General features: G+C 40.2%; 1 protein-coding gene across 4 annotated transcripts in view; it reads left to right on the top strand.

The window, feature by feature from the left end:
• The first annotated feature begins 4,513 nt into the window (after positions 1–4,513).
• Positions 4,514–22,271, top strand: part of OPHN1 (oligophrenin 1) — a 599,351-nt gene continuing 581,593 nt past the window's right edge. The window contains exons 1-2 of one of the 4 annotated variants that reach the window (XM_079910490.1): positions 4,514–4,785; positions 5,382–5,539. In XM_079910490.1, the coding sequence (XP_079766616.1) occupies positions 5,386–5,539 (154 nt within the window). In that variant the 5' untranslated portion in view covers positions 4,514–4,785; positions 5,382–5,385. Of the gene's footprint in view, positions 5,241–5,381; positions 5,540–22,271 lie in introns of all 4 variants that reach the window. The other 3 variants (XM_079910489.1, XM_079910488.1, XM_079910491.1) reach the window with 3 other exon arrangements.

Below are 22,271 nucleotides of genomic sequence, written 5' to 3'. Positions count from 1 at the left end.
TGACATACAAGAAGCAGGGGAAATAGAATTTCTGTCCCCCCACAAAATTTTAAAGTCTTTATTTTTAGAGCAGTTTTAGGGTTACAAAAATTGAGAGGGAGGTACAGATATTTCCCATATACCCCTGCCTCCAACACATGCATGACTTCATCTCATTATCAAGATCCCCCACCAGAGTGGCACATTTGATGACCCATACTGAAACTACATCATAATCACTCAAAGTCCATAGTTTACATTAGGGTTCACTATTGGTGTTGTACATTCTATGGGTTGGACAAATGTATAATGAAATGTATCCACCATTATAATATCATACAGAGCATTTTCACTGCTGTAAAAATCCTCTGGGACTCCACCTATTCATTTCTCTCTCCCCTCCCCACAACCCTGGCAACAACTGATCTTTTTTTTTTTTAACATCTTTATTGGAGTATAATTGCTTTACAATGGTATGTTAGTTTCTGCTTTATAACAAAGTGAATCAGCTATACATATACATATATCCCCATATCCCCTCCCTCCTGCATCTCCCTGTCTTCCACCCTCCCTATCCCACCCCTCTAGGTGGTCACAAAGCACCGGGCTGATCTCCCTGTGCTATGTGGCTGCTTTCCACTAGCTAGCTATTTTACATTTGGTAGTGTATATATGTCAGTGCTACTCTCTCACTTCGTCCAAGCTTACCCTTCCCCCTCCCCATGTCCTCAAGTCCATCCTCTACGTCTGCATTTTTATTCCTGTCCTGTCTGTAGGTTCTTCATAACCTTTTTTTTTTTAGATTCCATATATATGTGTTAGCATCCAGTATATGTTTTTCTCTTTCTGACTTACTTCACTCTGTATGACAGACTCTAGGTCCATCCACCTCACTACAAATAACTCAATTTTGTTTCCATTTATGGCTGAGTAATATTCCATTGTATATATGTGCCACATCTTCTTTATCCATTCATCTGCTGATGGACACTTAGGTTGCTTCCGTGTCCTGGCTATTGTACATAGAGCTGCAATGAACATTGGCAACCACTGATCTTTTTATTGTCTCTGTAGTTCTGTCTTTTTCAGACTATCACATAGTTGGCATCACACAGTATGTAGTCTTTTCAGATTGGCTTCTTTCACTTAGTAATATGTGCGTTTAAGTTTCCTCCATGTTTTTTCATGTCTTGATAGCTCATTTCTTTTTTTTTTTAATTTTTACGGGAGTATAGTTGATTTACGATGTTGTGTTAGTTTCTGCTGTACAGCAAAGTGAATCAGTTATACGTATACATATATCCACTCTTTTTTAGATTCTTTTCCCATATAGTCATTACAGAGTATTGAGTAGAGCTCCCTGTGCTATACAGTAGGTCCTTATTAGTTATCTATTTTATATAGAGTAGTGTGTATATGTCAATCCCAATATCCCAATTTAACCTTCCCCCCATTTCCCCCGTGGTAAGCATAAGTTTGTTTTCTACATCTGTGACTCTATTTCTGTTTTGTAAATAAGTTCATTTGTACCATTTTTTTTTAGATTCCACATATAAGTGGTATCATGATAGCTTATTTCTTTGCTGAATGATATTCCGTTTCATGGATGTACCACAGTTTATTTATCCATTCATCTACTGAAGGATATCTTGGTTCCTTCCAAGTTTTGGTAATTATGAATAAAGCTGAAAGGGAACCAGTTTCCAAATCATCAAATTCCTTTAGTACTATTTGCTAAAAATGATTTGCCTTTCCCACCTCTTTTTCCCAGTCTCTAAAAAGAAAAGCATACTTTTCAAAGGTCAGGAATCTTACTGTGATACTTTGACCCAGCCTGTAAAAACCCTTGGGTCTAAATAAAGCAAAAATTTCAAATATTCATGTCTAGAAATCTTCTTTAACTAAAGGCCCTGTAACCTACCTCTTCTTCATCCATCTCGCTAACAGACGTATTTCAAATAAAATTTTATGCTTTATGTTTAATAATAATCACAATGTATAATACCTTCATGCTATTTTTACCGATTATGTATGCATAATAATTGCAACTATAACTGAATCCAGAGGACTTGTTATACTTGGAGACTCGTGGTCACGAGAAAATAAAAATAATTCAATTTCTATTTATGGACGTATTTTGTTGCAGAGAAATTCAATATGGAGATCAATAGAGGACTTTCAAGTATAAAAATATTATAGATTATGATTCTGTAAGGAGAATGTAATGGATATTTGATTTCAAGATGAAGAAAGAAACCATGTATATTTTCTGAAGGTTAAAGAAAAAGTTTACACTTTTGTGTTTAATGTTTGATGGTGGGCATCAAATTGCCTTGGTTTCTAGAATCCAATGAATATCTTTAAACATGTAATATAACAGTTTTATTTTAAATTGTCAATATGTATAGTATGCTAGAAATTATACCTCTTGCAACTGTTTAAACAAGATGAAAAAAATCTAGATGTCAACTTAACATGTGAGGGAGTACATAGCTTCTCAAAAAACTTTTAGGAGTTATGTGAATAAAAATTTGAAGACCCCAGTCCTATCATGTTGTCAGGTGTTGGGTATAACATGTGCAAAGCATCTAGAATAACACTCAATTAATGCTGCTATTATCTGAAGGACTGAGTTCTAATTTTACCCTCTTTCTTCCTTGGTATTTGGTCCAGGGCACTTGTATTTCTCTGCACTTTAGTTTCATTGTCTAGATAAAGGATAACATGGATGACTATAAAACACTTTGAGTATAGGGAGGTAGATGATACCTAACATCGATAATGTCAATGATAATGTTCATGATGATGAAAATATAGGCATAGGCTGTATAAGTCAAGGCATATAGCAGGTGTTCAATAAATGTTTGTTGAATTAGTTAATGAATGCTATAGGGAACTTTCCTAGAATGAAAGACCATGTACCCATTCATTGGGCATCTTCCCTTAGTACCTGCATTGGTGTTTATAAAGAAAATGGACATTTTCTCTTAAAAAGAGTAGGAAGTAAAATCCTTTCCTGGCATGTGGCCGCCTATTAATGCTCAGAGAGTGTTTTCCTCATTGGACTCTTGACCATTACTGCGATATAGTGTAGTGGTTAAGAACAGGGTTGGCTCAAGTTCAAACTAGCTGTGTAGCCTCGGGCAAGTCACTTAACCTCTCTTCAACTCAGCTATCTCATCTTTAAATGGGTATAATAATAATAATACTGACCTGATAAGATTGTTTTGAGGAATAGTGAGGTGGGTTATGGGATTATAGATTGTGTGGAAGGTAAAGAATGTTACCCCCATAGTTGTCCATGTCCCTAGAACCTGTGACTCTGTTATCTTACATGACAGAAGGACTTTGAAGATATAAGTTAAGGATCTTGAGATGAGGAAGATTATCCTGGGTTATTCGGTGGGTCCTTATAAGAGAAAGAGGGAGGCAGGAGAGTCAGTGTCAAAGTGATGCAGTGGGAGAGAGACTTGATAGGCCATTGCTGGCTTTGAAGATGGAGGAAGGGGGCTATGAGTCAGGGGATGTAGACAACTTCCTGAAGCTGGAAAAGGCAGGGAAATCGGTTTTCCCTTAGAGCTTCCAGAAAGGAACACAGTCCTTCTGACATCTTGATTTTGGCCTACAGAGGTCTATTTTTAATTTCTGACTTCCAGCACTGTAAGATAATACATTTGTGCTATTTCAAGTCATCAAGGTTGTGGTAATTTGTTACAGCAGCAGTAGGATACTAACACAGGTGGGGTAGCCATTATTACTCTGTTTACAATCCTCTTCAGTTCTGGCTTTTCTTGGCTTTCTTCACAGGGCAATGTAATCTAAACACTTCTCCAAAATTAAAATGAATCTTTTTGCCCGTGTACACACTATTTTCCAGCCCCTAGCTACTCTTAGTCTCAAGGCAGCCACCTGTAAAAGTAGCCCCAGTTCTACAATAGACAATGGACAAGAAGTCTCTCAGGGAAGCTGCAAGACAATTTATAACATCCTCTTCATAGCTTTTTCACTTACATATGGAAAATCATGTGCTTTAATCAACAGCCGATGTGATGAGTTGGATCACAAAAACCACGTATTGAGGTCCTATTCAGGGAAAAATGAACTCCTAGTTATTGCCTCCCTTTCTCTGGCAGGAGGTTCTGAGCTTAACATGGAGATCCAAGGGCAGGAATCAACCCTTCAGGTAGAAGGCCCATGGGAATTAGAGCTCTAGGACCCGTAGAAATGGGAAAGGGAAGAGGAAAAGAAGTGGGTTGGTCAGAGGGAGTCTGGAAAGAAAGGAAGGAAAACCCACAAACAATCCAAACAATGAGAAGTGAGAGAGAGCCTCCCACAATTGATCACTCCCGGGTTCTTGCTCGCTCCAGTTTTGGAAGCTTTCCAGGTAGACTCTAGTGCGGTGCACCTGCCCCTTGAGGCTGGGCCGGGACAGCTATTAGCTGGGGAGGGCTGGGAATGCCTTTCGGCGAGAGCCACCGCCCTGGCGGGGTGGTGAGGAGATCGCAGGGAGGAGTCACCGGGCGTGAAACGGAAAGACTACATCTCCCAGGCCGCCACGCTTTCCAGCTGGAGTCTAGGGCGCTGACTGCTCCCCAGTTTCCGTAGGGAAGCGTCGGGCTACTGCAGCTATTGTGCGTCGCGCTGTTGCCCTCCTCTTCCCGCTTGGGCGTCTTTGGAGGAAGGCTACGTTTCATTGCCGCCCCGTCTTAACCCTTCCGGAGCTTAACAGGACAGCAGGCCGGCTCCCTTGGCCCAGGAAGAATTTTGGGAGACGGAGGACTCTGGTAACGAGACCCTAGGGTGCAAGTAAGATACAGCTGAAGGAACCCAAGTCCCCAGGCTCGGTACGAGGGCTTCACCGGGGCAGGGCGGAAGCGCTGGCTTTAAGAAGGGGGAGGGGACAGTGCAATTAGGGTTGCCCGCGGAGTTCGGCAAAGGAAATCTTCAGCTGGCTCCGCCGCTGGGAGCAAGTAGAGGCACCTCCCACCCCCGGCGCTCACCCCCGCCCACACCCTGGGCGGGCTGAAGTGTCACGTTTACAATTGCTCAGGAAGGATCCGGCCGGTCTCCGGAGGAGAGCTGAGCTGCAGTTTCTGTCGCCTGTCAGGGGGGCGATGACTAGGGGGCCAGCTGCTTGCTAGGGAGCACCCCGCCGGGATCCGACTGCGTTAGTTAGCTCTCCCAGTCACCTGAAGCAATCGCCAGGCCGCCCGTTTCCGGTACAGACAAGCCAGCTGTCCCCAGGAATCTCATCTGAACAGGTACCTGTCCTCCAAAGGGAGGGAGGCTACAGCTTCCTGAGCGGGTCCTGCACTCTGCGCACCTCATCTTCTCCCTGTACTGTGCCACTGATGCTCTTGGTCTTTGTGTCTTTCCTCTCTCCTTCCAATCCCCGCCATCAGAACCATGGGGCACCCCCCGCTGGAGTTCAGCGACTGCTACCTGGACAGCCCTGATTTCCGCGAGAGGCTCAAGTGTTATGAGCAGGAACTGGAGAGGACCAATAAATTCATCAAAGACGTGATCAAAGACGGCAACGCGCTTATCAGCGCAATGAGAAGTAAGTGGAAGGCTTCGATGAGCAGTTTCCTCGAGCCAGTGGCTCTGGCCTTTGAGCTCTTCCACACCACGGGGAAAGTGGGGATTTAGGGTGATTCTCAGCCCAGGTGTCTGAGGCGAATGGGTTTCCGGACACTTTGGAGTGGGGTCAGTAGAAGTGGAAGGTGGTGGCTGCAACTAGAATTGGGGCTTTTCCCTTTAGTGTCCTTGGCTTTATAAGACAGGATCTGTAGCTGTCCCAGGGACCGTCTTGTTCTGCAACTATCCTTTCTTGTCAGACTGTTGTTCCGAAGGGACAGTCTGCTTGTTCTGTCGGACATGTTTCTACCCATGTATGAGGCAAAGGGACATCCAAGCTGACTGAGGAACTGCCCTAGGACCTCCTAGAGAATTGGGAATTCAGGCCAGCAGCTTGAGTCAGGGTTTTGTTCCTGCCTGGCCTCTGGTTGCTATAGGTAAGTATGGGGGCAGTAATAAAAAAATTTCAGATGGCAAGTTATTTTCTAAGGAAAGCACCTTTGCCCCAGTGATTTCTTTCTTTAAGTTACTGAGTTATGGTTTTGGTCAAGGTCTGTGTAAGTTCAGAATTATTAAATGACCTCACATGCCACTGAATTCTCCTCGAGGGTGGAACAAAGACCTGCCTAGTCCCTGGCAGGAGGAACCCGGCCCCCTGGGAGCATAGTAGAGAGCTCAGGTTGGGAGTTATCTGGCTGAAGGAACCTCACCTAGCTTGGCTTTCCCAGTGGTCACGGTTAACAGCTGTGGGACCCTCCCCTGCTTCCCCACTGTGTATGGAGTTTTTATTTCTGCTAGTTGGCAGAAGGCTTGGAGTAGGAGAAAGAATAATAAACATCCCCAACAAGAGTGCAGGCAAACCAATCCATTGTGCCAAAGAATATACCCAGAAGAATGGAGGTTAGTGAATGGGTTTATATAATTCATTTTTTCTCTTCTTGGTTGAAAGATGTTTATGAAAAATAAAGTCAAAGTCACTGGCAAATATATTCTGTATGCCTATAACTTTTTTCTGAGTGGATTTATCCCACAAATACTGTGTCTGGTCCAGCGTGGGGACCTTAAGGCAAATGCAGCCAACCAAGAGCAGGGAGAAAGGCTTGGGAGCCGCAGCGCAGGGGTATTTGTTGTGCAGCTCTCCTGATTTGCCCCTTGGAGTCTGTGCTTTCCCTGCATATGTTGTCTGCCCACTTTGGTCAGAATAGAAGTTTTCCAAGTTCCTGCTGGTTGTTTGACTGAATTCGATCATATAATGGTTTGTCCTATTGCAGTCTGAACAAGAGTTAACTCTTGGCAGCACCTTAAAGATGGGGTATTTGAAATGCTGATCCTTAGAAACTTTAGGCCAGGCTTTAGGGTGTGTTGCCACTTAATAGAGTTCATTGAGAGGTTAAAGATATGCAGGTTGTGCCACAAAAGTACTTAGAAAGGTAGGGGTTCCTGAAAGGAAAGGGGGAATGTTTGGATTTTCTTTTTATTTACTTGTTTCAGTAAACTGCTTGGTGCAGTATTCATAGTCAAATGAAGCTCATCTAAGCGCCTGGAAGGGACTGGCTTTGTGAAGTTTAGGGTAAGCTGAAAGTGTTTGTGCTAAAAAATGATCAGCTGAGGAGTATCAGAGAGATTAAAATTCTTAAGAGAAAATAAACAGTTCAGTAAAATGTTTGAGGAAGGGCAAAAGTTTTCTAAGTGAGGGGCAAGTTGCGGTTTTTATTCTTTCCTTTTCTGAGATTAAATGTGGTAAGAGTCAACAATTATGCAGGCTTAAACCTTTGCGTATGGGCAAAAGATCCAAGAGTTATTTTGGTTCAGGGGGCTTCTTGATATTTATGGTGGTTTTGCCTTTCTGAGTATATATAGAAAGCCCAAAATAGGACAGTTAGGAAATAAAACCCAGCAGCTAACCCACACTCCATTTCTTTCCTTTAAGTTGCATGATTCTAAAAATGTGATTAGCTAGAGGCAAAGGTGGGATGTTTCCCACTGTCTTGACCACAGTAATGTTTATACTCCCACTCTGTTTCCTCACACTGGGCTAGCTGGGCGACTTTTTGAGAGTGAGGTAGACGCAAAACAAAGGTATACTCTTGCTTTGTGTGGAGGAAAAAGGAAGAGAGAACACTGGAAGTGGATTTAGAAGACCTGGGCTACAATCTTGGCTTCACCATTTTGGGATAAGAAGGCACAAATCATTTACTTCATATATAAAATGGGGGTAATTATACGCACCTCACAGAGTTGCTTTGAGGCTCAAAGGAGTTAATGGATTATGAAAGTATTTTGTAAATGGAAACGGCTAAATATTGTAAGTTGTTGATAATACATCTTCAGGTTAATAATATATCTGCTGGTGAATGTGTACTTTTCGGTAGATTTCTAAAGGAAAATACATAAGCAGAAGTAATTGGAAACATATTTTTTGCTGTCATCTTGTTGGAAAATGTCATTCCCTACATTGGTGTGTCTCAGCAATTAATTTTGTATACATGTGTGTGGATTCATTTTGTCATTTGGAGTCTGGCATTAAAAGTAAAGAAGAATTATTGGCACCTTTTTATTTAACTTATTAAATTGACCGTCAAATCAACTGGCTAGTGTTTCTAGGAACCAGTGAAACCTAGTGCATCATGCCACAAAAACCAGCTGCAGTTTTTGTTAAAGTTGTTAAGCTAGTTGGAACTTGATTTCGTGCTTGTGTCTGATTTTGTACAGAGCTCTAGATAAGGTTTTAGTCACAACTGTGTATGATGATTAATTTATAAATATAGGTCCTGTTTGGATAGTCACATTTTCTTAGATAGATTTGTGCTTAGAGGTAATTGATGTTATGAATGTTCAATATGTCTTCCTTGGGAAAGTGATTCATTCCCTCCCCCCTTAAATGTGATCTATTCATAATTGTTGGAGTACAAAATGGTGATTATAACTTAAGCCAGTGAAAAATAAAAACACTGGCACTCTTAAAGGTGAATATACTGCACACTTTTCTGTTTGTTCTTTGTTTTTATATAGGCAGCTTTGGTCCCTAGTGTTGTTTGAATATTTTCTACGCACTTAGGCTAGGTATTATTTAGAACAAGTGATATAGCCTCTGCTTAGAACACATATCATTCATTCCGTAAATACTCGTGCACATACTAAATTCAAGCCATTGTTCTCAGGGCTGTCACAGATGTGACAGAGTAAGTCACAGATGGGATCCTGCCCTCAAGGAGGTCCCAGACTAGTAGGGGAGGTAAGATATATGTAGAGATCACCATCATATAAGGGAGTAGATATGGATCAGAGCCATAGAGTGAGACAGGTGGACCCCATGGTATGCGACATTAGAGGGAGAGGTCATTTCCCTGTGGAAGGACAAGGAAAAGCAAAGGAGGAAGTAGCATTGTAATTGGACAGAATTAATAACACTTGTCACTTGTTTAGTTGTTCCTATATGCCAGGAATTAAAATCTTGTAAGAGCCTTATGAGGCAAGGATTATTATTCCCACTTTATATATGAAAAAACTGAAGTTCAGAGGCATTAAGTAACTTTCTCAACTGATAAGGGCAAGAGTGAATTAGAGCTCAGACCTTACTCTAAAAGCCCTGCTTATTTTACTGCATTGCACTGTATTCAGGACAGGGCATTTAATGTAGTAGGAATGACATAGAGAATGTAAAAGGATAGCAAATAATTCAAGTCATCTGGAATATATGGTGCAGGAAGAGAAGTTTGGGAGATAAGGTTGGAATGGAAGTTTGAGGTCTTGACTGTGCAGGACCTGTTAAGTACTTCAGACTTTTCTTTATAGGCAGGGAGTATTAAAAACATTTTTGGTAGGAGAGAGACATGGTCTGAGCTGTGTTTTAGGAAGATTCATCTGAGAGTGATGTGTAAGATGTTCCAATTCTAAACAAATATTTGTGACTTTTTCGCAGTTTATTAGGAACTTTAAATTTTCTTTGATATAGCTCAGGGGTCAGCAGACCTCTTCTGTAAAGGGCAATATTTTAGGCTTTGAGGGCCATTCAGTCTCTGTGGCAATTATTTAACTGCCATTGTTGTGAGAAAGCAGCCATAGGTAATATGTACATGAAACGAGAGTGGCTGTGTTCTAATAAAACTTTATTTATTGACATTGAAAAGTGAATTTCACATAATTTTCACGTCACAAAAATAGTGTTCTTCCTTTGAATTTTTCAACTGTTTATAAATATAAAAACCATTCTCAGCTCACCTGGGGCGGTGGCATACAGAAATGGCCGTGGGCTGGGTTTGATTCATTGGTTGTAGTTTGCAGACCTCTGATACGAGTAGTTAACCTAAATGGATTTTTTTATTGGTAAGGCAGTGAATATAGTTATTGCTAAAACATAATGCCATATTTCACATTTTCCACCAACTAATTTTACTTTGGTGTGCTGCTACTTATGCCTGTTCTGCATTCAGGGTTTGCAGGCCCAAATGCTGTCAGTGGCCAAGGAGAAAACAGAAAAGCATGAAGCTATTGGAAGTGGGTTAATAGGGCTGGAGTGATTGGGGTAAAATACAGCAGCCTCATCCCTGTAAAAAAGCCTTCGCTTTCTTTAAAAATGTGATAGCTAAATGAAATATGTTTACAGCCTGGATTCAATCAGGTTGCAACTCCTGAGCTAGATGATCTACTTCTAACAGTCTAGGAGTCTTGGATTCTAATGGGCTAGGAAAATGGAAGGTGATAGTCTCCAGACAGAGATTTCTCTGGGGAAACATACTAGATGCTGCAAATGAACAGAGGCAGAATGATGGTGTAGTGGGAAAAAAAACCTAGACATGATGGGTATGGTGATGGTTCTGCTACTAATGGGGTCTGTGACCTTGGTAAGTCATTTGCTGGGGCCCTTGGTGAGGGGCCCAAAGGTGAGGGTGGGTAGGGGATCTATAAGCCCACTTTCAGATCTAACATTCCATGATTTTTTTTCTGCATATTGTAGTTTAACCATTTGGGAAAGGAATGAGTAACCTCATTATAGGATCTTAATTTATACCTACATAAATTTTTGCCATTATATTAGTATGTTGACAGTATTAATTAAATATAAAAATTTAAACAAAATTTTAAAATAGCCTTTCAAAAACCAAGGATAACATGCTTTATATGTATGTATGTTTATATGTATAAAACAGATGTCAGAAAAAAGGAATTTTATCATTAAGCCCACACATACACATGCACAACCACAAATACACAGGCTGTCTTGGACTAATGAAAACTTATATCTTAAAAGAATGCAAAAATGTCACTTTCTTACATTCTGTACTTTTAAAGACAAGAGTTTTAGATGTTTACGTTAAGGATACTTTTTAGGGTACCTTTTCAGCTCTTGCTTTGGCAACTGGGGAATCTATTCGGTAAGTAATTGCTTTTCTGAAAGGATGGGTCTTTGAGGCAAATTTGATATTGAATATACTTAGTGGAGCCATCTCTAGCTTTGCACACAGGGAACCTGGGTACTAGTTCCAACTGTGCCACTTCCTAGCTGTATGACTCTGAGTAAGTCTTTAGTTTTGCAAACCTAAGTTTTCCCGTTTCTAAAATTAGAAGTTTGGTCAGTGAGCTTTAGGGTTCCTCCTGGCTTTCTCATTCAGTTTTCTGGGCTGCCACTGTCTTGCACAAATAGTCAAGCAACCTAAATTGATTCCATCGTAAACTTTGGAGCCAGTTCATCGTTACTCTGGGAGAGTGGGCGAAGGGAAAATCCAACTGATATGTCCAGTATGAGTAGATGACTTGAATCATGCTAGCCTATTTGATTATCTGCTTGGTGAATGCTTCTTGAGAGGTGCCAACCTGGTGTCCTTCAGTTCTGTCCTGAATAGCTCTATAGTGAGGGAGACCAAAGCTTTTAATCCCTTTGGACTGAGTGTAGTGCTATGGTGTGCAGGGAGAAGTTGGTGATGTAATATACATTCTCAGTCAGCAGATATCCTGTCATTATCCTGGTGATAGTTAATCAGTGACTTGGAGGACATGGAGTTGCAATCGGCTCTCTGTATCTGCAGGTTCTGCATCTCTAGATTTAACCAATGGGGGATCGAAAATTCCAGAAAGTTCCCAAAGCAAAACTTGATTTACCACATGCTAGCAACTGTTTACATAGCATTTACATTATATTAGGTATTATAAGTAATAGGAGGATGTGGGTAGGTTGTATGCAAATACTACACCATTTTATATAAGGGACTTGAATATTTGTGGATTTTGGTATCCACAGGGGTCCTGGAACCAATTCCCCACACATAATGAGGGAAGACTGTATTTTAGATATTCTGTAGAGTCGCTCAGATCAATGTAATGAGTATGTCGTAGGGTACTGCTGTTAGTAGATATGAAGCAGTGTCAAATGGAATTTGGTGGAGGCAATATTACCATATTCATAGAAGGTCCTCAGAAGACCAGATTCCAGAGTAGCTGGACTGGAGTGCTGTGGGGACTAGGGTGGAAAAGTGAACCAAGCCAGCCTTTCAGTGTGACCACTTACAAGAAGCTGGTAGGTTTTTACTTTTTTTTTTTATGGATGGTGAATGGTATAGGGGTAGGGTAGGGAAGATTATGGCTTGATCTTATTAAGAAAAGTTTTTCAGAGTTAAGAGTTATGAAGGAAAATTACTTTTCAGCTTCATTTTTATAGCATCATTTTTTAAAAGCATAACCCAAAACTTCTGTTTAATCTGGCACCTGCTTCTCTAATCAGTAACTATAGAAGTTTCCTAAAAGCCCACGATGATCTGGAAAAGATACATGCTTTTCCAGGAGAGTATCCTGGAAATCTTGAGCTGATTTTTTTTCTAGTGGGGTGGAGGGCCCTCATGATACGTTATTGGGCTTGTATCAAGTGCTAAAGCCTTACATGTTGTAAAAATAATTAATTTTAATTCAACAAGGATTTACGAAGCACGCACTATGTGTCAGACAACTGGACAACTGGAGATATAATGGCGAATAAGGCTTATATGGGCTCTGCCCTCTTGGAGCGTACTTTAAACATCTGATTACTCACTTAAATAATTGAATTACAGTTGTGAGAAGAGCTATGAAGAAGTTCAGGATATGGTATATATTCTATCACATGTTATAAAGTGGGTCTTTGTCGGGGGAAAAATGAGCTAGACTGTGGAGATGCAACTGTCCATAGGAAAAAAAAAACTGAGAAGGAAGAGTTCCTAAATCAAAGCTATCTGTTTTACTACTGTGGTAGTTAATGGCCCTGATAATGAGCAAGATTCTTTAAGCGAATGGAGAGTTTGTCAGAAATAGGGTGTAGTATATCTCCTGGGGTCTTTGGCTGTGCTGTGCGGCTTGTGGGATCTCAGTTCCCCAACCAGGGACTGAACCCGGGCCATAGCAGTGAAAGCCCAGAATCTAACCACTAGGCCACCAGGGAACTCCCCTCCTTCTTCTTTTATAAGTATATTAAAAATGTTTTTTGAGTAAGTAACGCATGAACATGGTACAAAATTCAAAAGGTCCTCCTCTTGTGTCCCAGTTCCCCAGTTCTTCACACTAGAGGCAACAACTGGCAACTTTTTGCTTACCTTTTAAAAAGAATTTTCCTGGTGCTTTTTTCAACTTCTGCTTCCACAGGAATGTGTTCATTGTGGGCAAATTCTCAGCCACACTGGGGCAAGATTTCTTTAGGATAGTACTTGGAGCGAATGGTAAATTAAAGACCTCATAAAATCAGCTCCTCCATAAAAGCAAAAAGGACACTGGCAAAAATTGTCAAAATCAACTTTCTCAGAACTCTGTAAATTAACCAAAAGGCTTGCAACAATCTGAAGAATGTTTATTGATGGAAACATGTTGAACCTTTGTAACAGCAAGTTTTGTGGCATTTTAACTTACCCTGCCTCCCATTCCCTTCTCCAGAGCTTTGTGGAAGCCTTGAAAACCTACAGCCCCATAACCATAGTAGCTGTGGAAACCAGTAGCCTTTAGCATCTGAGGGAGAAGAATGGGTTTGTAGTTCCTCAAAGACTCACAGACCTATAGTCTTGTCACTATCTAACCTGTCTCAAAGCTACCTAGAAAAGCCCTATTCACATAGCTTCTCATTACTTCATCTGATTTAGAGTTAGCTCAGTGGGAAAAGTTCTAACCCCAAGGTGTTTAACATCACAGGTGACTTAGACTAACTGACACCAGTCAGGGCAAGCAAAATCCTGGCCAAAAACATAAAAGGGGAATGAGATGTCTACTGGGGGCTTTGAAAAGCTCTGACATATTCCAGCAGATCTAGAAGGCCATGTGCATGCCCAGGGCTGTGCATGTGCCTAGAAAATACCTGAGAGGGCCCCAATTTCTCTCCTATGGCTGAACTTGAGGCAGAGTTATAAACTGCTTGGCTGAGTGTTGAAGAAATGACCCAGCATGCACACAGAACCCCTCAGAAAAAAGTGGAAGACTTAATGGTTCAAGACATTTAAGGAGATCTCTGAACAGTTACCAGCTGGCTACTAAACTAACCAAGCAGAGACTTTAGGGGCCACACACTACAAGGAATACAGACATTACAGAATTTGTCCAAGAAATATGATAAACAAACAAACAGCAACAAAAACAATGACAAAAACAACAATAACAACAGAACCTGGGGGAATCTGATTTCCAGAAGTACCACATTACATTGTCTAAAATGTCCCATTTTCTACAAAAAATGATTAGATATGCAAAGAAACAGAAAAGTATGGTTCATACACAAGAAAAAAGCTGTCAGTAGAAACTGTCCCTGATGGAGCCGAAATGTTGGAATTTAGACAAAAAATTAAATCAGCTAATATAAATATATTCAAAGAACTAAAGGAAACCATGTCTAAAGATTTAAAGGAAAGCCTGAGAACAATATTTCACCAAAGAGACAAGGAAAGCCTGAGAACAATGTTTCACCAAAGAGACCATATAAAGAGATAAAAATTATAAAGAAGAGCCAGATAGAAATTCTAGAGTTGAAAAGTAAAATAACTAAAATGAAAAATCCATTAGAGAGGTTCAACAGCAGTTTTGAGCTAGCAGAAGAGTCATAGAACTTGAAGATAATCCAGTCTGGGATTATCCAATCTAAGCAAAAGAAAGAAAAAAATGAACAGAGTCCCAGAAATTGTGTGACACCATCAAGTGTATCAACATATGTGTAATGAGAGTCCCAGAAGGAGAAGAAAGATAGAAAAAAGCAGATAGAATATTTGAAGAAATAATGGTCAAAACTCCCCCAATTTGATGTGCAACACTAATCTCCAGATCCAAGAAGCTCAAAAAACTCCAAGTAGGATAAACTGAAGAAGATCCATACCTAGATACATTATAGTCAAACTGATGAAAACCAAAGACAAAGAGAGAATCTTGAAAGAAGGAAGAGAAAAACAATTCATCTGGTGAACAGAACCCTCAATAGAATTAAGAGCTGATTTCCCATCAGAAACCATGGAGACTGGAAGGCAGTGGACTGACATATTCAAAGTGCTGAAAGAAAAATAATGTCAATCAAGAATTCTTTATTCATCAAAACTATTCTTTTAAAACAAGGGAGGGGCTTCCCTGGTGGCTCAGCAGTTAAGACTCCATGCTCCCAATGCAGGGGGCCTGGGTTCGATCCCTGGTCAGGGAACTAGATCCCGCATGCCCACAGCTAAGAGCCTGCATGCTGCAACTAAAGATTCCACACGCTGCAACTGAAGATCCCGCATGCCGCAACTAAGACCTGGCGCAGCCAAATAAGTAAATAAATAAATATTTTTTAAAAAAGGGAGAATTAAGACATTCTCAGAATTAAAACAAAACAAAACAAAACTGAGAATTGGGGCTTCCCTGGTGGCGCAGTGGTTGAGAATCTGCCTGCTAATGCAGGGGACACGGGTTCGAGCCCTGGTCTGGGAGGATCCCACATGCCGCGAAGCAACCAGGCCCGTGAGCCACAACTACTGAGCCTGCACATCTGGAGCCTGTGCTCTGCAACAAGAGAGGCCGCTATAGTGAGAGGCCCGTGCACCGCGATGAAGAGTGGCCCCCGTTTGCCACAACTAGAGAAAGCCCTCGCACAGAAATGAAAACCCAACACAGCAAAAATAAATAAATTAATTAATAAACAAACAAAAAACAAAAACAAAAAAACACTGAGAATTGGTCACTAGCAGAACTGCCTTATAGGAAATACTAATGAGAGTCCTTCAGGATGAAATGAAAGAATGATGTATGGTAATTTAAATCTGCACCAGTAAATGTAACTACATAGGTATATATGAAAGACACTATAACTGTCTGTTTTTTAGTAACTCATTTCTTCTCTATTTGGTTTAAATGACAGCTGTGTTGTATAAAAGTTATAAAACTGTTGATCTTATGATATATAAAAATGAAATATGCATGCAGTACTGTACAAAGGATATGGAGGAAGCAATTATATGGTAACAATGTTTCTGTATGCTTTCTAAGTTAAGTTAAAATTAATCTGAGCCATATTGTAATTTTAATCTTGAGGTCAGCCACTAAGAAAATAACTAAAAAATATATAGTGAAAGAAATAACACAAGAATCAAAATAGTACATTAGACAATATCTATTTAACACAAAAGGTAGTAATGGAAAAATAGAGGGAAAAGATGACAGCTAGAAAACAAAGTAAATGGCAGACATAAATCCTATCTTATCAGTAATAGTAAATGTAAATGGAATACACACTTCAGTAGAAAGGCAGAGATTGGCAAAGTGGATAAATTGATCAAAAATGGATTAATTGATTGAAATGTATGCTGTCTTTTAAGAGCCACATTTTGTGTTCAGAGACACAAATAGGTTGAAAGTGAAAGGATAGAAAAATATACCAGGCAAATAGTAACCAAAGAGACTTAGGATGGCTATATAAACATCAGAATATATTTTAAGACAAAATTTTTATGACATTCAAACAAAAACATTGTATAATGGTAAAACTGTCAATATATCAGCAAGATATCAAGTTATAAACATATGCACCTAACAACAGTGCCCCAAAATACATGAAGCAAAAGTGGACAGAATTGAAGGGAGAAATAGGTAATGTAACAGTAATAGTTGGAGACTTCAATACTGTACATTCAATAATGGGTAGAACTACTAGACAGAGCTCAGTGAGTAAATAGAGGAATTGAGCAACACTATAAACCAAGTAGATCTTCTACAGACATCTGTGGAACACTCCACACAACAGCAGAATACAGTTCTTAAGTGCACATGGAACATTTTCCAAGACAGACCCTCTGATAGGCCACAAAACTTGCCTGAATATATTTATTTATACAAATTATGTTCTGTAGCCACAGTGGGATGAAATTACAAATCAATAGCAGAAGGATATTTAGGCAGTTCATAAATATGTGGAAATTAAATATCACACTCCTAAGTAACCAGTGGGTCAAAGAAGAAATCACAAGGGAAATTAGAAAATACTTTGCAATGAATAAAAATGAAAACACAACATGCCAAAACTGATGGGATGCACCAGAAGCAGTGCTTAGGGGAAAATTTATAGCTTTAAACACGTACGTTAGAAAAGAAGATCATAATTCAATAAGCTGACCATCCACATTAAGAAACTAGAAAAAGAACAAATGAATCCCAAAGCAAATAGAAGGAAAAAAATGATAAAGTTAGAGTAGAACTAAATGAAATAAAGAATAGGAACATCTATTTTCTCTATTTAAAATAGAGAAAATTAAAAAAAAATCAAGATTTGGTTTTTAAAAATAACATTGAGAAACCATTAGCTAGACTGACGAAGACAAGAGAGAAAAGACTCAAAATATTAAAAGTATGAATGAAGGAGGAGACACTACTACCAAACTTACAAAAATAAAAAATGAATAAATGGGAATACTATGAAAACTGTATGCTGATAAATTATATAATTTAGATGGAATTGACAAATATCTAGGAAGACACAAACTACCAAAATTGACTCCACAATAAATGGAAAGTCTGTGTAGACCTATAACAAATAAAGGCATTGAATTAGTAATCAAAATACTACCCACAAAGAAAAGCCCAGGCCTAGATGGCTTCACTGGTGAATTCTTCCAACCTTTAAAGAAAAATTAATACTCATCCTTCTCAAACTTCCAAAAGTTAGAAGAGGACACTTCTTAACACATTTTCTGAGGCCACATACCAAAACCAAAGATATCACAAGTAAACTCTTGACCAAATTCCCTTAAGAATGTAGATGCAAAAATCCTCAACAAAATACTAGCAAAACCAAATCCAGCAACATATAAAAAGAGTTATACACCATAACCAAGTGGAATTTATTCCAGGAATGCAAAGTTAGTTTAACATCTAAAAATCTGTCAGTGTAATAGTATAATATACCAAATAACTAGAATAAGGGAAAAAGCATTATTATATCAATAGATGCAGATATTTTAAAAAGTCCACTACTTTATTATGCTAAAAACACTAAACAAACTAGGTATGTCAGGTTAGTGATTGTCTAAGGCTGGGGGAGAGGATCAGGGCATGTTGTGACTAGTAATGGGCAAAGGATTTCTTTTTGGGGTTGTAAAATTTTTCTAAAATTAGATTGTGATGTTAGTTGCACAACTCTGTGAGTATACTAAAAACCACTTAATTGTACACTTTAATAAGTGAATTTTATGGTATGATTGTGCTTGGAGAAACAGAGGTGCTTGGTTTATGTACTGATACCTTCCTTTGGCTCTTCCTTATAGAACAACAGAACTGGGAATTTGTTTAGAAAGCTTCACATCCACTCTGTTGAGTTTATATCCAGGGAAAGGAAGCCAAGAGAGAGAACTGACTCTTCCAGAGATCTAGAGCTAGAGCCTGAATTGGGACCAGAATCAGATTTTCTGGTTTCCCATTCCAAGGCTCTTTCTGCACTGTACTCTAAAGCAGGTACCTTGCATTAAAACCGTGTGGATGTTCTTTATTGGGGCTGGGGGTTCTTTTGTTTGAAGTGACCCAGTTGGCAGTGAAGAACTGTGCTAGTGGAAAGTTTCCTTTCATTCTCTTTCCTCCATTATCATGGCTGGGATCAGGTGGTTTCCATGTTGAGCAATCTAGCCCCATTTTAATTAGGGCCTGGTTATGTTTTATTTTTGTCACAGAAGAATGACAGTATATTACATCTTGGTGGTGCGCCACCTGTCCTCTTTGTTTCCTGCTCCAAGAACCTACACCAGCTGGTTGGGCAGTTCCAGAGGCCTACGCTCTTCTCTGCTCACCTGTTGACTTCTTACGGCAGATGCAGCTGCTTTTCATGTAGCGGATAGTGTATATTGGGAAATATGTGGCGTCACTAAAGGGTGACAAAGTCCTCCCTCCATATTATTTTTATCCCTAGGCACCATGGAATTTCTCACTAGTGGCAAGCAGTAGGCCCAGCACTATAGTACCATATTAGGAACTTCAAGGCAGTTATTTGCAAGAGGTTTTCATTAAGGACTTCCCCAGAAGCAGGAGGGCCACATTTCAGCTTCCAACTCTCCAGCGCCAGGCTCTCGTGGAAAAGCCTTTCCCTGTGATTGGAAAAGTATGTATTATGCATGTGGCAGTTGACAGATGGAGACTAATCCTGAATTCATCCATCCTGAATTCATTAGGTGGGGGGAGGAGGGTGGGTAACAAGCCAGCGAGGTGTTTTATAGCTGCCCCTTACAACTTTTGCTTAAAGCAGGAAAAAAAAAAACTGGAAAGAGAGTTCTGAAGAGAATGTCTCTGTTACCATTATCACCATGCTGAATTTCTCTTTTTCTTAACATGGGAAATATTGATATCTTTCCATATTTGGTTTATCTGGAGTGATTTGTCTTCTAGAATCCAAGCCCAGTGTTTCAGGGTTTTTGGAAGGGGTACCAGTGTGCTAATTGGGTAACAGCTCAGCCAGGGAGTGTATGGCTGCACCAGCAGAATTAAAGGGGAGGGAAAGCTGGGCTTTCTTGGCATTTTGTTTGCGTTTCCTTTGTGAAAAGCAGATGCTGTTTAACTGTTCCCTTTTCTTTTTGATTAATGGGCAGTATCTTGCTGGGAATGGACTCATAGAGTTCTAAGGGACTTAAGAGAACATTTTGTTTAACTCTTCAATATTTCAGATGAGGAAGCAAACCTAAGAGGGGGTGTTTCTTGTCCAAGGTCACTGAGACAGTTAATCACAGAGTCAGTACGGGAACCCAGTAATCAGTCCCACTCTTGGGCTCTGTGCAATGTCACTGTGCCTTACGAAAACAGTCTCTACCCTTCACCAATCTCTTTTTGCTGAGCCAGTGATTTTTTTCAGAATCACTTTCAGCTTGTGAAAGAAAAGAATTGTTTTCTCTTCACTGCCTCTGGCCAAGAATGCACCTCCAGTGTTGGTCTGAAGGCAGCCAAGCATTTCACAGACCTGCAGGAATGGAGTAGGGGAAGGTCAGGAAATCTGAAGTCACTGCTGTACTTTTTCTGGTTGGCCCTTGCCTAGTAGGAACTTGATGAAATAGAAGATCAAGAGACAGACCTTCTATAATAGAACACTTACCCCTAGATATGTGGAATTTAGAGAATGAAATTATGAATGAGGAAGAAACAACTGTAATACAAATTGAGTTGGGATTTAGGTTTGGTAATGTTTGTGCTGGGCAACAGCAAGGCTGGGATTTGTGAACGTGATCTCACTCAGGTTGACCAATTACCTGGATGTGGGCACAGATATAGATATGGGCATATGCTAATATTTACAGAGCACTTTATAATATACAAGGCACTTTCACATACATTATATAACTTAATCTGGGAAGAAAAGTGTTATCTCTATTTTATAGATGAGGAAACTAAGACTTACAGAGTTTAAGAGCTTTCATGCTACTAGTCAATAGTAGAGCTAAGACTTAGATTTTCTGAATATTTCCACTGTTCCACCTTGATTTTATTTCCTTTAATGATGAAAGAGAATATAAGTGCTGTTCAGAGCAACAGGTAGTTCAGAAAGTAGAGTTAATGAAGAAGAGATATGGGGCCTTCCGTAGAGAAATGGGAACAGCCATTAGTACGCATCTCCACAGGAAGTGGCCATTAGGAAAGGTGTGAAAGCTGGAGAATAGCAGTAGAGGAGTGGGTAGCTAACAGGACCGATACACCAGAGCTTGTGGTAGAGTTTCTGGCGTCATCAATCTTGGGCTATTCTGTGAGCTCCTGTGGGGAAGACTCTCTAGACCAAGGTAGAAGCTTAAAAGCAGAATTCTCTGAAGCCAACGGAGGCGGTTAAAAGGAATTAGGGAAGCTTCATATTGTGATGAGGGAGAGTGTGACCCTGGGCCTTTTTAATTACATCTTTAGGATGGAAAATAAACCTAAAAATTGTAAATTAGTTAACAAGGAAGAAAAATAGGGACATATTTTAATAGGCTGCTCAGTTTTTGATTCTGAAAGTTTCATAGGTGGTACAGACATTATTTAGCCCAAGTTATCCGTGAATGGTGAATTTTGGGGCTAATACACATCTTGTTTAAAACCAGTTTCATTCTCAGATGGAGTTATGTATTTGAACTGATGCCATACATAATACTGCTTCATAAAAATAATGAAAATATAACATCTTTCATAGTATTTTTCAGTTCACCAAACAGTTTGACCTATGATCTCAATTTGATCTTTAACAACAACCCTATGAGCCAATCAGGCAGGGTACTATTAGTGTTCCTCTTATGTAGGTGAAGTAACAAAGGGAAGTAATGGTTTCACAGTTTTACAGATGAGGAAATTGAAAATCAGAAGTTGCTCAGAGTTACTCAGCAGTGTGTGGCAAATAGGGGTCAAAACCCAGATCTTCTGGCTCCTAAGGGCAGCAAATTTTCTACTGTATTCCGATGTATGCTCTGTTGAAGGGGGTCAGTGCTTATGCCTTGCAGGGTGAGTATGGGAAGTCTGTGCCTCTGGGCTTTCCTGTATGGTCCCTTCCTGTGGTAGTTACCTGATTCTTCCCGATGTCTGTCTCAGCTCTGACCTGGCTTTGCACTCAGCCCTCTTCTGCTCCTTGAGCCTTTCCTCCTAACACCATCTCATATGCAGCTCACTGTAAAACCCTCAGTGTTGCCTGTTGCCAGTTGCCATCTCCTTCACCCTCCCTCTCAGAGACCTTTTGCCTTAATGTGCCTTGTTTTTTTGCCTGGTCACCTGTCCTTGCTCTGATGACTCACCTGCCATTCTCCAAATTGTGATTTAAATTCTTTTGGACCCCCTCATGCCATGTGTTAGGCAGCCCCCATTCAAAGGAGCTCATAAATATTGGTGTGCCATGGCGATATTTAGGACCAATCCATTTGCCTTTCTCTTACCCCTGTGCCTTTAATCAGCTTCTGCTCCCCTGCCAGTATGGAGATGTCATGTTTCTTAGGCAGAGCCCATTATATAGATTTCCTTTACAGCAGGCAATTTTGCCCTAGTCCATATCTGGCATTATTACCAAAGCTATTGCTGTTGTTTCGTCAGGTCTAACAAGTCCAGCAGGATCTGACTGATTGAAGCCTTAAACCAACCACTGGGTAAGGAGGCACTTGCTTGGCAAGTCTCTCTAGAGAGAATTCTTTTCTTTTTGTAGTGGTCTCACCCTCAAGGAGTTAGTAGCCCCTTTCAGGACTGACTTTCCCAAAGTTTGGCCCTCCAGGAGCTTCTAGGTGTTCTGAAGGCTGCTGGCCAATTGTGGCTTTGATGTTTTTTATGGGATGCTG

This window comes from Stenella coeruleoalba, assembly GCF_951394435.1.
Source record: "Stenella coeruleoalba genome assembly, chromosome: X".
Lineage (NCBI taxonomy): Eukaryota > Metazoa > Chordata > Mammalia > Artiodactyla > Delphinidae > Stenella > Stenella coeruleoalba.
The sequence above is the reverse complement of the archived record's forward strand: the minus strand, read 5'-3'. Positions and strand labels throughout refer to the sequence as shown.